The sequence below is a fragment of the Anastrepha obliqua genome, chromosome 4 (genome assembly GCF_027943255.1).
Source record: "Anastrepha obliqua isolate idAnaObli1 chromosome 4, idAnaObli1_1.0, whole genome shotgun sequence".
In the NCBI taxonomy this organism is placed as follows: domain Eukaryota; kingdom Metazoa; phylum Arthropoda; class Insecta; order Diptera; family Tephritidae; genus Anastrepha; species Anastrepha obliqua.
Genome location: NC_072895.1, coordinates 70893018 through 70909598, shown reverse-complemented (window position 1 = coordinate 70909598; position 16581 = coordinate 70893018). Strand labels below are relative to the sequence as shown.

Sequence of the window (16581 nt, the reverse complement as noted above, 5' to 3'; positions counted from 1 at the left end):
CTTCTACACTAAGGTATCGAATATCTGATTGGATTTTAGTGCGCCGATAACCATTAATTTCAATTTCGAATTAAATCAAATAGATTCCCTTATTTCAGCCAAAATTTTACTGCACTGCATTTTTCATTTGACTTAACACATATTTAAATATATGTTTTCGCTTTGAATAAATAAATAAATATATGTTTATTATTTAAACAAACAAATTTTATTTTAGCAGCTCTAGATATGTTTACTATATTTATACCAGCTGCTTCATCTACTCGCCCTTGCTAATGCTTGGCCAAAAGAAATTATTAGAAATATTAGGAAATTATGTATACGAGGTGTATCCAAAAAGTATCGCGAATTTTGAGTTTTCGCAAGTTACATATATTCGAAAAGAAACTGAAGAGGCCCATGAAAGGACGACACTACGCTACGATTGACGAGATAAAGACGGCATCGAAGGAGGAGCTGAACAAGATAAAAAAATGATTTTTTGAAGTGCTTCGAAGATTGTAAAAAACGTTGGCACAAGTGCATAATATCTCATGGGAATAACTTTGAAGGAGGCAAAATAAATATTAATGAATAAATAAATAATTTTTGCAAAAACACAAAATTCGCGATACTTTTTGAACATACCTCGTATGTTGAACCCGCATATCAAGTGAAAGGTTATCAAAACATGCAAATGTAACGGTTAAAAGGCATTATAGCGAAAAAATCGTAAAAATTAAGAAAATGTAAGAATCTTCTTCCAATTTTTTTAATTTCACGTCCCATAAATTCCAGCAGGAGGTAAGTCGGCAGTTGGCGAAACATTTGTTGTAAAGCCTGGAATATTAGCAATCATGTTAGATAAATACAGGAAAAAAGTACCTAAAATTACCGAAATTTTTTATGCAATTTTTTCCTTTTTTAGGAAAAACGTTGCCGAATATAGATTTCTGAGGCATAATTTGAAAGACATTTTCTCATTCCTTTTATTTTTCGGTAAGGTAAGCTATTCACGACCCAAATTAAAAAAAAAACAAATTGATACAAATACAAATTGTAAACATTTTTATGCAGGCCTTTAAGCAATAACTCTTCCATGAGCTGAGGGGATGTTTTGGAAAAAATATTTATAAAAGTTTCAGAGCTTATAAATTGGTCTCAGCTAAATCTTAATACTTTTCCGAAATATCGAAAGTCTTAGAATAAAAAATAAAGATTCAAATTCCGATAGAAAAACAGTAGCGATTTTTTTATGGATAGTGGTGCACCCTAATACATACTATATGCACCTCTAGTACACTTCTAAAATGATCCACACTCAAAGTCAGCCACTTACACGGCCACCAGACACACACTTGCACTGCTTAGTTGCAGCACAGCACATCACAGCAGTCAACAAAAGGTGCATTCATCGAAATGACGTCGAGCTTAAAGGCTGAAATAGCGCTTGTGGCGGTCACATTGACAAGACTGCCAACACACAAGCGCAAGCACAAGCACATTTTTGCTCAAAGTGCATGCCAACGCATTACCAGTTGCACTTACATGTTAATGGAAAATAGGATACACATACATACATATATATGTATATAAATAGAAAATATGCGCTCATATGTACACAAGTGTATGTTCGTTTGTGTACTCGCCGCACGCATGACTGGTAATTTGTATGCACTCATCGTTGCGTTACATTATGCCATTTAGTCTACTCTGTTGGATGGATGTCTAAACGAGTGCACATGTGCCATATATTTCACACTCTTGCAACGCTCAATCACCTACTCACGATTACCATGCATGCGGGGCCTGTGGCATGCTTTGAGGGTGGCCTTTAGTGTGTATCTGTGTAAGCGCATATGTGTGTATGAGCCTAATAAGAAAGCCTTTTCAGGCTCTTTGCCTAAGTGGCACAATTATGTGCGTAATGCACGCCAACCAGCCATATATATATATACATGCGTATACACATATGCATGCGTAGTGTGTGTAGAATCATATGCTCCGATGTCCTTTGCTGGCCTTTCTCTTTGCTTGCGCTTTGAACTAGTATTTGCATGACTGTGTGTGTGTCTGATGTATTAGTCACACACATACAGCGGTATGATAAGTAAATGGGCAATCGTAGACAATTTTGTTTGACACTCTATTTCCGGTATCAAATGGCCATCTTAAAGCGACACACGAGTGCAAATGGGTTCTCAAGCAGAAAGTGTGAGCCATAGATGGTTGCTTAGATGGCTATATACGACTGTAATGAAATGAGTACGAGTACACTAAGATTGTGGCTGTCCGGTCAAGAGCAGCCATGCAATTAAATATAGAGTTTGATGCGGAGAGTTAATGCGATGAACGATAACGCACAATGAGAGTAGAAAAAAAGCATGCGAGGTTTCAGTGAAGTGGTAATAAATTTGAAAATAAAAAATTAGACTAAAATAGTTTACAGAGTATTCTTAGCTCAGTGCATAGAACACAGGTTTGACGTCTGGTGGGTAGACTTTTGCTGAAAGTCCTCCAGCATAGATTTAGAAAATTCCTCAGCGATTTTTCAAACTCCCACGCAAAATTTAATTAACACTGCTTTATTTATTTAATAATTGGTTAGTACAGGGTGGCGCTAAAATATCCTCCTATCAGAAAATGCTATAAATTCTGCGATTGGCCCCTAATGTCAGTTCTGTTTTGACATTTGTGTAGTAAACACATGCGAAATACACGTTAATAAACAATGTTACGCTACACTGCTCCAGAACGCGGAATATTGCTGACTATTTATTTGACCAATAATCGGTCGGTGACTTTGGCACAACGTGAATTTCGTCACAGATTTCCTCGCCGTCCAACGCCTACTGGTGAAACACTGCGACGTTTAGCCGCTCGCCTCGGAGCTCCCAGGTGTGGCAGAACCCGTTCTGCAGAGAATATTGTTGCTGTAGCCGAGGATGTCATGGAAGCGCCGTCGACATCGATCAGACGACGTGCCACGCAAATGGGTATCAGTCGACGGTCTTTACAGCGAATTTTGGTACAACATTTGAAGATGTTTCCATACAAAGTCCAGACGGTGCATCAGATGTTAGCTGCTGATCGCTAATCGCGTCTAACATACGCTCAAGCCATCCTTAATCACCACCAAGAGGAAGATGATTTTTCATCAAAAATAATCATGAGTGATGAGGCCCATTTCCATCTTAGCGGGTACGTAAATAAGCAAAATTAACGCTTCTGGGGCACTGAAAATCCGCGTGTAACCCACGAAGAGCCATTACACCCGCTCAAAGTCACTGTATGGTGTGCTGTTTTCGCTGGAGGAGTCATCGGACCTTTTTTCTTCGAAGACGTCGCGGGCCAAACGGTTACTGTGAATGCTGAGCGCTACAGAGCAATGATCAACGAGTTATTTTTGCCGCAACTTGATGAATTGGGATTGGAAAACATGTGGTTCCAACAGGACGGTGCAACGGCACACACTGCACGTGCCACAACCGATATGCTGAAGGATGCATTTCCCGGGCGCCTAATCACCCGTTTTGGCGATTTGCACTGGCCAGCAAGATCGCCTGATTTGACCACTCCAGACTTCTTTTTGTGGGGCTCTTTGAAATCGCGGGTTTATGTCAACAAGCCTCAGACTCTTGCAGCTCTTAAAGACAATATCCGTCAAGAATATGGGGACCTATCGCCGGAAGTTTTGGCCAAAGTGATGGAAAATGCCATAAAAAGGGCTCAAATGGCAATCAACTGTGGCGGCGGCCATTTACATGACATCATATTCTCGACTTGATGTAAAAAAAATTAAAAGACCAAATAAAATTAATCCACAAGAAGAATCAAAGTTTTTAATTTTTTTTTTTAAATTACAGCCATAAAACATCGCAAGATTACTTTTGTGCCACCTTGTATTATTACGCTAAATAGAATATAGGGCTGACACTAATTTTTCTTAAAAGTCACAGAATTTTTTTTTTCGGAAAAATCATCTTTTCTAACATTTTTTGCTGACATTTAGCCCTCGATACTCTAATGTTTATCCTTCTGTTTCTGGTGTATCTTCTGTTTCTCGTTCGAAAGGTATGATACGCTTACCAACTGACTGCAAATAATTTCAAAAATTATTTCATAATTACATATCATCTTTAAACACACCTATTAAAGCTTTTGGTATAATTTTTATCGAGCTATTGAAACCATATGAGACTCACGCCAATAATTGTTATAATTTTAGTGTGTTGTTCAAACTGAGCAAACGGTTGCGTAGTGATTAATCAAAATTTTCATGTCTTTTGTGTGTGTTATTTATAAGAAGTTCAAACCTTATTTTTCCTGCAGCTCCTTTCTAGTATAGATCTGTCTATATATAACAAATCGTATCCGACACTTAAGCCTAAGCTACATATCAAAGATCATAACCAATTTTAATTTGAAAAGCTGCCAAACTATGTGTTGCCAGGGGTAAATTTTATTACACGAGTATACTTAAAAATAAAAGAAAATGTCTTATTAGATGTTTGTTGATGTTAAACAATAAACATTGCAGTTCAAGGTTTTATTTAAGTTTTCTGAACAACTTTTAACTCATATTTTTTATGTAAAAGTATTTTCAACTTTAAGGTATGACTTTGCCTCAAGACTAGTTGCATTTGTTATGAAATATACGAGTTAATATCTGTTTTGCACGAACGTGTCTCAAACAAATTTAAATGTTTACACTTTTCTATCCCGCCCTCCTTTTTCCCTGTACAATCTTATCCGAGCCAGTTTCATGTAACAGGGTTGACAGCTTATGAATTGTAAATGCTAATCCTCTTTAACGCATGTAACAGAAGACGCAGTTTTATGTTTGTGGTGTCAAAGGAAAATACAAGCAAAAGTCAACAAATGAGAATGGCATGCAAGCAGAAAAAAAGAATGTAAACCTTAAAACTCAAAGGTGAAACCAGAATAAAAATAAAAATATTTTGTAAGCAACATGAACGAATCCGAAGTTGCGACCAAAGGGCATAGAGGCTAGAGTATTTGCATTTATGTGTGTTTATGCAATATTACGTGCATTTGTATTTTAGGGTAGGCCAAAACTATGATATTTAATCAAGTTCAAAGCAGTAAGCTTTCGAAACGAAATGAAAACTGAACACCAGTATTTTTTTGTTTAAAATTTTTTAGAGGTACTTGAAGCAATTAAATTGTTCAACTATTTTATATGGGAAGAAATACTCTTTCATAACATGGTTTTTAACTGGGTTAGTGTTAATAATGGTTAAAAAATATTTAATAATTTATTTACTAATTTTATATTAATAAAATATAGAAAAAGTATTAAAAAAGAGGTTGTCTGTAAAGTCGGTTTACTGACGATAGTTTAACGTGACAACGTCATAAGGAAATATTGATGGAATGGTTGCAATTTTCAAAACAAAATTTTAATTTTATTAGTTTGATAGATATTTTGTATGGATATAGAGGAGGAGCTAAATGGAATTGCAATGGAATAGGTCAAGTTACATTTACACAAACGTGAAAAATGACGAAACATTTATCAAATTCACGAAAGATATCTTCAATTTCGATTGTGCATCAGCCGTTAATAAGTCAACAACACTAAGAGGCAACATCATCGATTTGCCTTTTTCAAGACACTTTACACTCGAAACACCCTCTTTCATTTCCTACTTTTTCTATCATCGTCCTATTCTCAACAGAGAAATGGTTCATTACCATGCACACAGGAAGAAGGCATATGCAAATACAAGTATGTGAATTTATATACAAATGCGCATATACATACATATACATACATATATATGCTCACTCAAGTAGGACAGAGCCAGATGTCGAACGTTGCCGAACGTTGTGCTCTTTGTCGTTCGTTCCGCGCTATCGCTTGCAGTTCATTCAAGGTAACGACGATTGAGCAAGGTAACACTAATGAGCAAGGTAAGGACACATTTTTTCGTGCGTGCAGCCCGCTAAATCGAATTATAGGACGTTATCACGTCAAAATAATTTTTGTTTTTAACAAAAAAACACGTATGTTGATTTTTAAACTTATACATTTTTCAAAACCTAACATTCTTAACTTGTTTACCACCCTAATATATATGTACCAATTTATGTTCGCAGAAAACCGCGCAAATTTGTTAAGTTTCTCTGTAATTTCGCAGCATCACATAACTTGCGTCCCAAGCATCTGTGACGTCCCTAGTTTTCAGCGCATTGAAGGTGAAACCGAACAATTCCTGGAACTTCCTCCTGTATTAGCTTAAATGTATTCGTTACATCTTTATCTCCTTTTGGCATATTCACATATTTGCGCAAACTTTTTCTCATAACATTGACGTTAAAAAAGTGAAATACGTTGTTGCGCTCAAACGAATGAAATGAATGGGAAACAAAAGAAAGTATTATAGAAAGAAATCAAAATAGAAGTAAAAACAGAATATCCAGAGAAAATAACACACCAGAAAACGACAACAAATGAAAAAAATAAACTTGAAGAAAAGCACACAAAGAAATGAAATGGTATTGCGCAGAGTCAGCGCTCGTGCGCCTAAAAGCGTACAATGAGAGAAAAAACCAGCTGCATAATGCAAATGACAACATATCGGAATTAATTTAAAGGCGAAAATGACAGAAACCGACGAAATTTATTCATAACAGCTGCTAGGCGCACTTGCACACACACGCACAATAAAAATAACAATCAACTACAACCAACTGTCTTTATGGCAATAATGCATGAATCTGAAAATTTTTCGTATACCCTGCAGGAAAATGTGTGCCAAAGCAAGAGAATTATGGTTAAAGACAATCTCGCCATTCGTAAGCCACACCTTTGCTCATACAGCAAGTAGCGACATCTGTCTGCAGAATGTGAAATGCAGAAACTGAAGAGAGCGCATATTAAATCGCTCTTTTCGTACAACGGATTGAGTTTGGCGGGCAGATTATAGCGGCTCTTTAAGTTTAATTTGTCTATCGTCTGGTATAACTCGCTGAATTGAACGATATTGACAAAACAGTTGCAGTGAGTGCAAAAAACCCGGAGTATGTAACTGTGTTGCAGGGAGCCTTTACTGTTGCTTAAATATCATGAAACATCTTCGCCTGGTTGAGCTCATGACTCTAGGTCTTGCTAAAGCTTGCTCTTGAAAGATAGTAGGGTACGCCTGTAGATAATAGAAAGCTTTATCAATATCCGCCGCTATTAATATGTTTGAATATAAGCCGAGCTCCTGATTAGTGATTGGCGAGTGCCGATATATTTTAATTAATTGTTTCGATTGCTCAAATATCTCAAGAAATTAATTGCTAGTTGCAAATAGTCATGATTAGATTAACGTAAGATTAGCTAATAGTCGACCAATTCGCTTTTGCTGAAATATCTTCAAGGCTCTTTCTGGCAACCCACTGCCAGTCTCGTTTAACAATCTATAAAAATCGGCTAAAATATATCGGACTAAATGTGATCCATGACAATTTTCTTTTGCACATGCAATTACAATAATTATTGGATATACGAAGCGCTACGGTTTTTTTCTATATTTTTTATTTCTGCTGTTATAATCCGAATAGAAATCAATGCCTTCAGTCAATTTTCCTTACCCTATATACCCTGAATGGGTATAAATAATAAAAATTCAGACGACTCGAAACAATCGGAAAACATCTCGATGCCTTAAATATCTCGTAATTGCCCATCACTACTCCAGCTGGACTTCATTCATTTTTTGACTTAGGAGCGTAGGTCCAAAACTTTCAGGTAACTTACCAATATACTAGGTGTGTTCAAAAAATTTTAATTTTCAAATTTCGCGGGCTACGTACATTCGATTATCGATTATTATTGAAGTGAAAACTTCCTTAGAATCGTTGGGAGTGATTTGAGAAAAAGTGAAACGAAAAAAGCGACCCTCTTGGCTACGAAGCGTTATATTATATGTTGATATAAACGTAGCGACGAACTAAATAAAAATTACTTTTATTTTTTCTTGTGATTCGAACCAAGGATTTTGGATTGGATTGAAAAAAAGCTCCTCATAAACATATCATAAAATAAAATAAAATAACTGTATAAAAAAAATTTTTTTCTTGTAATTCGAACCAAGGATTTTGGATCGGAAGCTCACATTGCTAGTCGCTCGACTACCGCGCCATGCTGTCGGCGCTGGCCTAAAAGTTATTTAGTTACGAAGCGTTATATTATATGTTGATATAAACGTAGCGACGAACTACATAACTTTTAGGCCAGCGCCGACAGCATGGCGCGGTAGCCGAGCGATTAGCAATGTGAGCTTCCGATCCAAAATCCTTGGTTCGAATTACAAGAAAAAAATTTTTTTTATACAGTTATTTTATTTTATTTTATGATATGTTTATGAGGAGCTTTTTTTCATGGCAGAAATACACTCGGTGTTTTGCCATTGCCTGCTGAGGGGTGAGCGCTATTAGAAAAATAGTTTTCCTTAATTTCCGAGATTCGAACTGACGTTCTCTCTGTGAATTCTGAATAGTAGTCACGCACCAACCCATTCGGCTACGGCGTTTGTTTAATTTTACTGATGCAAAAATGAGGGAAAATATTTGAATAAAGCTTGCTTACTGTTTACACATTTACCAAAGGTGACGGAGAACCAAAAAAAAAAAGTCGATTTTCAAACAAATACGAGTGCATATGTGTAATTGTGTTAGAGTTTCGGTCACGCCCCAGCAAAACCTGCGTGCATATGTGTTTGTAACATTCAAAAAAATGTAATTGTGTTAGAGTTTCGGTCACGCAGGTTTTGCTGGGGACGCTCATAATAGCAACCGCGTGTGTATTTTTATATTCGTAAATATTTTCATTTTTAAATATTTACCGCAATTATGCCGAAAAATAATACAGAAAAGTGTCGTGAGTATCGACAGAAAAAAAAATCAATAAATAGCATCACGGAATTCATTCACGAAAATTTAATAAAGTATACACCAGAAGTATCGCGGATACTTAGAAAATATTACAATAAAGTTCCAATGATTTTAAGTGGCGATTTTAACGTAAATTTTGCATTGGACACAGCGGTTCCTTTAATTGACTTTCTCAATACAACATTCAATTTAAAAATGTGTAACAATCGCACTGAATCGACAACACGATCAAAAACAACCATTGACGCGGTATTTCAAAGATATGTTGACAACATCGAAACCAAAGCATTTGTATCATATTTTATCTAATATATCATAAGCCACTCGTATCATTTGTTGAAATTGAAAACATTGAGGATGAATAATAATAAAATGAAGAAAATAAAATATGAACTTTATAGCAATATTATAATGAACCTATAATTATCTTGCTCCTAATGCTGCTTTCGTCTTATTCTCTCTTAGTTTGTTTTACGGAAGGTTTCACTTCTATCGCGTCTAACCGTTAGACTGGTGTTTTTTTTTTTTTTTATGTTGGTACTCTTGTCTCGAAGATATATTCACGGTTTTAGCAATTGTTTTTGTAAGGACGTTTGAATGACGACGCTCGCTCTGGACGCCCCAGCACATCAACAACCGATGAAAATGTGAAAAGTGAAGAAAATTGTTATGGAGAATTGTCGAATCACAATTAGGAAAGTTGCTGATAACGTCGGCATATCGGTTGGCTGATACCAGGCAATCTTTTAGGAAATGGGTAATTTTGGGTATGAAGCGTGTGACAGCGAAGCTCGTTCCAAAATTGCTGAACTGATGAAAGAATGCATGGCTTTGCATCATGATAATGTATAGGGTTTTTCAATAGGAGCGCTTCAACTTCCAATAGGGAGGGCGAATGACGCAATATTTTTTTATTTTTCGGTTGTCATTTGTAAACTTCATTAGTATACATTTCATCATGGAACGCTACACACTTGAGCAACGATTGCAAATCATGCAAATTTTTTATGATATTTTCATTGTTCTGTTGCTGCTACTTTAAGAGCATTACGGCCATTTTACGGTCCATTTAACAAGCCGTCCCGTTTTGGGGTTATGTGAAGTCATTGGTCTACAGTAACAAGCCGGCGACGATTTGTGAGCTCAGAGCCAATATTGAACGCGAAATTGCTGGAATTTCGGCCGATTTATGCAAAAGAGTGGTCGAAAATTGGGTTCAACGATTGGACTTCGTAAAACGTGCATACGGTGGTCATGCAAAAGAAATCGAATTTCATACCTAAATGTATATGTTCAAACTCGATAATAAAAAAAAAATTAGTTAAAAAAGTCAAACCGTTTGTGTTTTATTCAAAAAAGTTCAAAAGTTGAAGCGCTCTTACTGAAAAACTCTATACCTGCCCCCACATATTTGCTTGCCAAAAACAATACCGTTATCACGCCTCAGCCACCGTATTCACAAGATTTGGCCTCCACCAGATTTTGAGCCTTTTCCTTTCCCAAGACTGAAGAGATCCATGAAAGGATGGCGTTTTGCAACGATTGAGGAGATAAAAACCGAATCGCTGAGAGCTGAGAGAACTCAAAGACATACCAAAAAGTGCATATCAGAACTATTTCGAGGATTGGAAAAACCCCTGGCACAAGGGTATTAGATCTGAGAAGGGCTACTTTGATACTACTAGAAATTGATGAATAAACAAATATTTTGTGGGAAAAATGACAATACGCCTTATTTTTTAACACATCCCGTACTTCTTGATGTGCAGAGATACAGGCTGTTACCAAGCCAAGCCGACTATGTGATTTTCTCTTTATTATTTTTTATGTATAATATATCTCCCCTTTATTTTGGTCATACCTCCCCTTTACAGCTACCACAATAGACAGATTAAAGTTTTCACATTTTCCCACAGCGATAGATTAAACAGAAGGGTTAGATCTAACCTAGTTCATCCCAATGATGGTTTGCTAATGTTCAAACATTTACACTATTGCGACAGTGGCAGCAGTGCCAGCCGGGTTACAGTTTCCCATAGATACAAAATGCAACTGGGTCGGAACTACTTAAAGTAATGAAAGGATTGCTTGTTATCATACATCAAATTTAAAATAGGTACGAACTGTCCAAAACAAAACTGTCACGTCCTAAAACAGTTTGGTATAAGAAATATACTAATTTCTTGGGAGAATAAAAGAACATGCGGCTAAAATCACTACAAGTGCACAGTTTCCCAAATCTGAGTTTTTCTGCAGGGTTATTACAACATCAATGTATTTACGAATATATTCCCTTACTACCTGTGTGGCTGTTGCGCGTAACTCCGCTCGTGCTTATAAAATATGCGTTCCGCTACAAAAGTCGTCTGCTGAAAATATTATATTTGCATACGCTACATTTCACTCTTTGTGTGGTCATGAGCGTGTGTGTGTATATATACAATTTCAAACAAATCTTTACTTATTACAGCTATACAAATTACGTGTAAATTAGCTAAATGTCTGATACTTTTGTACCTTCTTCTCTTCTTCATATTATATTTTGCCTCATTCGCAAAGCAGTCACAATCTTTTTTATTGAATTTTTGCAAATCCCTTTGTTTGACAAGGCAACATTTGCATGCGGATGTAGCTGCATATATACATATATAGTAAGATGAAAGTGGCATATAGCATTTAATAAAAATTTATTTTGTTGACTTATGCGAGAGTCAAGTGGTTGACTGGTCTAATCTAAAATGTTAAATATTTCTAGAAGGAGTTTTAGAATAAGCGCTTTTGGAATATGAAAAAATGTATATGTGGATATTTAGAAAATAGTTTGCTATCATTTATATAATACAATATATATATATATTTTTTTTTTACTAGAAAATAAGCTACTTTTCAAAGACACTGTTCACAAGTGCTCAACTAAAGTAGGCTGACTTTAAAAATAATGAAAGTCCGCAAACATACTTTAAATATATCTCATTAAGTCTCATTTAAGAAAAAAAAAGAACGTCATAGCTTAGAAAATCAAATATTTGGGAAAAATGGTTATAAGTTTTCTATTTACTGCAAATATATTTTCCTAAAATCACATATTATGGGTAGATACTGCCATGCAGTTTTTCTCAGTCGGTAAGTCAAACAAAGATATTAATTCAATATACATAATTATTATTAAAGGCGGACAAGATGCAGAGTACTCGACCACTGTTCCTTTAATCCCTAAATGAGATTTATTTTGCAATGTATTGCAGTTTCATTTGTTTAGTTTTTAGTTGATCTAAGTCATTTAAAAAATCGTATAAAACTGCATTTACATTAAGGTTTTCTAAGGGTATATAACGAAATAAATATAATCAATAATTACACATTTTTGTGGAACATTTTGCTCCACTGTTTCTTACCCCTGCGGATCACTTTCATCCTTATTTTTTTAATTGAAAAAACTTTTAAGTTTTAAGAGTCGATGGAGGGTTAAAAAGATTCACAAAAATATTTCTCGGTAAATTTCAGTAGCGCTCTTTTCAAACAAACATAAAGTTGTCTTATGGGCAAAAGTAGGCCACACTATTATATAGTCATTATAGACGTGAACAAAGAAATCTTGAAATAGAGAACATTTGGAGAAACACTTAGCAATTAAAGTAAAGCCTGCGTTCTTTGCTATTTAGCGGGTGACAAACTATTGCAAAGACGGACTAGGATGGTAAAGAACTGATTCTCAGGGCGAATGGTAGGGAATCTAAAAAAACATAATTACTGATCGAAAGTCGGTCGTTGAGATAACTGAGCTCTTGAGTTGTCATGACTTTAACCAGTAAAGTTAAGCGCCTGGCCTTAGCGATGTCACCAAAAGCTATTGGCCACATTTTTATGGTGAATTCGGAAATGTGCTCGTTTCACTTAGAGTGATAAATAAAGAGTATTTCAAAAAACGCGTACTTAAATTTTATCGTGCCATTTTGTTGCATAGAGCTCTTAGTTTTCTACTGCAAATACTATTTCAATCAGCACACAATTCACAACCATCGTCGCCAGCAAATATTATATATTAGCTAGTACTTATATTATAAATATCGAATTTTTATTGGTGTAAAGCACTAAAGCTCTAAGCAGGCGGAAACTTTATCTATTGTACAAAAAATATGATTAATCTACGTAACATACGAGGTGTGTTGTGTCGTGTGTCGCGAATTTTGAATTTTCGCAGGTTACATATATTCGAATTTCGATTTTTTTGTGGCGATATGTTGGTACTCATGTCTCTCACTCATGCCGACGAGTTCGGCCATTTTGAGATTTTGAATGTTCAGTTAATTGTTGACAGTTGCTTCGCTTGCACAGGCTTCGGCTCGTCTTCGATTTTTACCTATTCAAAAAGATGGATCAAAGAACCTGTATCAAATGTTGTGTGAAAAACGAAATTAAGTGCGCGGATGAATTCCGAATGTTGACTGTGTCATGCGGAGGAGATACTTTGGACCAAAGCAACGTGTATCTGTAGTACAAAATGTTCTCAGAAGGCCGAGAAGATGTGAACGACGAAAAGCGTGCCGGACGCTCGAGCACTTCAACAACAGACGAAAAAAATGGTGAAGGGAAGAAAATAGCCAATCGTCGAATTACCGTTAGAAAAGTTGCTGAGCACCTAAACACATCGATTGTCTCGTGCCATTCGATTTTTTTCAATGATCTGGGCATGAGACGGGTCACCGCGAAATTCGTACCAAAAATTGCTCAATTTCGACCAAACGCAGCATCGCATGAACATTGCTAATGAGATGTTGGACTCTGTCCGCGACTACCCAAATTTACTCCAGGGTCATAACTGGAGACGAATCGTGGGTTTATGGTTATGACGTGGAAACCAAAACCCAGTAAATTTAACTATATATGTTTGTATATTTAAAATTCAAATAAACCAAGAGATAAAGATAAAAATAGTCATAAAATAGGCATATAATTGCGAGAGACAGAGAAATGGTAATAATTTACTCAAAATAACATTAATTTTATACAACTAAAGTGTTTGTGTATTACCCCTTTGTAGTTATTCCTACCAATCACAGCCTTGATGGATCCAAAAATATAATTTCATAGCCTGACAGCGTTAGCGAAGGATCACCTTGATGAGGATAAGTGCGAATATTTGAGGACAATCAGACTTTGATGCCTATTAGATCTCATTAATTCTCTTTAAGGTATTTGAGAGCTTTGAATTCAATTAGCTTATACATAAATATACAATTTTTAACCGCCTGATAATCCAAAATGATGCATTCTAAAACTTTGTTTTTCCACAAAGGAATGTCGTTTGAGATCATAGACCGTAACTATTCCTTGAAGCATTTTAAAGGTACACAGCGCCGTGAACAATTGAACTTACATCAATTATATCTTAGCCTAAGGAAAACAAAATAATCATTACTAACAACTTTATTAATGCGCTCAGAACAACTCAGCACAGAATCAGCAACACAGCCTGAGTTTTTAATCTTGGTATTAAAAATCAGGACGATATTAATAACAATTTTCAAAAATGTATTATTTCATTGGTTTTCAATAATAGTAGTTCGATATGTTTTACTCTTTCCAATTGAAATTCTCCCTGGATAATGGCGTAATTCTTTCACATTCACTATCGAAGCTGATATTTGAAAAAGAAACCCAGTCACTTATTATCGAATTTGTTATATTATATATTTCTATTTTTAAAGAAAGAGAAATAATTTTAATAATGCTTAGATATCTACTTGCTTCAGTTGAAGAAAAGCTCCAAATCATAAAACTACATGACATTCTTTCTTGTCACAATGGTTCTGAAATTTGGTTCCAATATACGATGAACGTTGGAAAACTGAGGTTTGTTATGAGTTCATACTCAGTTCGTGATTCATGCATCCGACGATGGTTATCGAAAGTTTATTGTGTAGTTGCAATTATAAGTGCTCTATCATCAGCTCATAAGGGTTAGTAATAAGTTTTCGTAATATACAACAAAAAGCTAGATCATCTTTCAGCAATCTTAAAGAGTAGTCTCCTTAGTCCAACATTTTTATAAAAAAGCTCTTAAAAGCATGCTGCCTCTACATTTTTTCTCCGCAGACGAAATGTGTTACAACCAAATATTACACACATACACAAAACATATAGCTAAAATAAAATCTAGGCGCATCCTATACCATTTTTCCTGCACTTCATAACTCATACATTTCATTGCTGTTACCTCCGCCTTCATTTTCGCCTTTGCCACCATTGCAACAATTCACAGACATCCTGAAATTGTTAGAATGATGAATCAAAAATAAATTGCAGTAATTCGTAGAATGTCTGAATTGTCATGTTTTTACCACCTTTTTCATGTATTTTAACGATTCTTGCCACACATTCCGTCTAGGCAGATATCTTTGGAAATGGCACTGACAACTACTCAGACATAAAGGAAAATAAAAATGAAAATGACAATCACCCTTTCACTCGTTCACTTTAAGTTTTCATCAATTTTAGTTGTGAACGTTACGCGTACATAGGTTTTCTTGTAGGAGAAACGGAGAAAAATGTCACTAAGGAGAAGAAAGCCAGCATCATTACTATTTCTAAAAGTGTTTTTTTTTTCATTTAAGTTTCTATGAATGTGCGAGTAGAAGTTGACTTAGTTGACTGAGTAAAACAAGGGCCTACGAATTCGTCGCTGCTATCCGTCCACACAATCTGATGTTAAATATATTTAACGGTTAGGTTTGTGAATTATCGTTTTTATTGTTTTTTGCTTGATACTTTAAATTGAGATTAATGATTTCATTAGGAGCACAGCTGGCCGCTAGAAATTTGTGAGCGCTCAAGTCAATGTATTAATATGTCAATGTAGTATAACGGGGCGTATGATTAATTTACTAGCTGGAGTTAGAGTGAGGAATAGTAAAAGGGGTGAATAAAGTAGAAAGAGTAAATAAAGTGGAAAGAGGGAATAAAGTACAAGGGGCGAATAAATAAGAAGGGATGAAAAAAGTAGAAAGAGTGAAAAAGTAGAAGAAGGAAATTAAATAGGAAGGGTGAAAAGTGGAAGGAGGGAATAAAATGTATAGTATGAAAAAGAAAAACAGCAATTTTCATTAATTAAGCGTTCGCTGTAGCCGAGAGGGGTGGTGCAAGACCACCATATGGCTAGTCTCTGGTTCAAAGTGGATATGAAGCATCAAATAATAAAAAAACTTTTTCAGTAACGGCAGCCTCTGGGCAGGCAAACACTAACCTCTGAATATGAATTGAGTGACATAATTATAATGTAGCCACATATGTATTCATAAATATTTGGAATATATATATTTTTTTTCAGATCAATATTCACTATTTTTATTTCAAACACATACGTTGTTTTAATAGCAAGGATCTCTTAAATCTCAGTTTCAAACTTTAAGCCAAATTGTTGAACATTCATCCAATTTCCATCAAGATTTTGTAAGCTTTTATTCGGAGCTTTTAAAAAAGTTCCAGATATGCACATTTACAGCCATTTAGTTTTACTTTACTAAACTACAAGTTTAAAGCAGCTAAAAGTTCTCATTGGTGAGTGAATAAGATTTTGTTTTTATGAAAATATGGAGCATCGTCAAAGAAAAAATTATGAATAAGCAGCGAGAATTTTGAGTCTCTTCAAACTTGAACTTCATTAAACTAAAATCTATTGGAATATAAAACTGCTTA

At 35.4% G+C, this 16581-nt stretch overlaps 1 protein-coding gene across 1 annotated transcript in view; it reads right to left on the bottom strand.

Moving 5' to 3' along the window:
- Window positions 1–757: 757 nt before the first annotated feature.
- LOC129244207 (piggyBac transposable element-derived protein 3-like) overlaps window positions 758–16581 on the bottom strand; it is an 85248-nt gene continuing 69424 nt past the window's right edge. The window contains exon 3 of the mRNA XM_054881821.1: window positions 758–819. Coding sequence (XP_054737796.1) covers window positions 758–819 — 62 coding nt within the window. The remainder of the gene's footprint in view (window positions 820–16581) is intronic.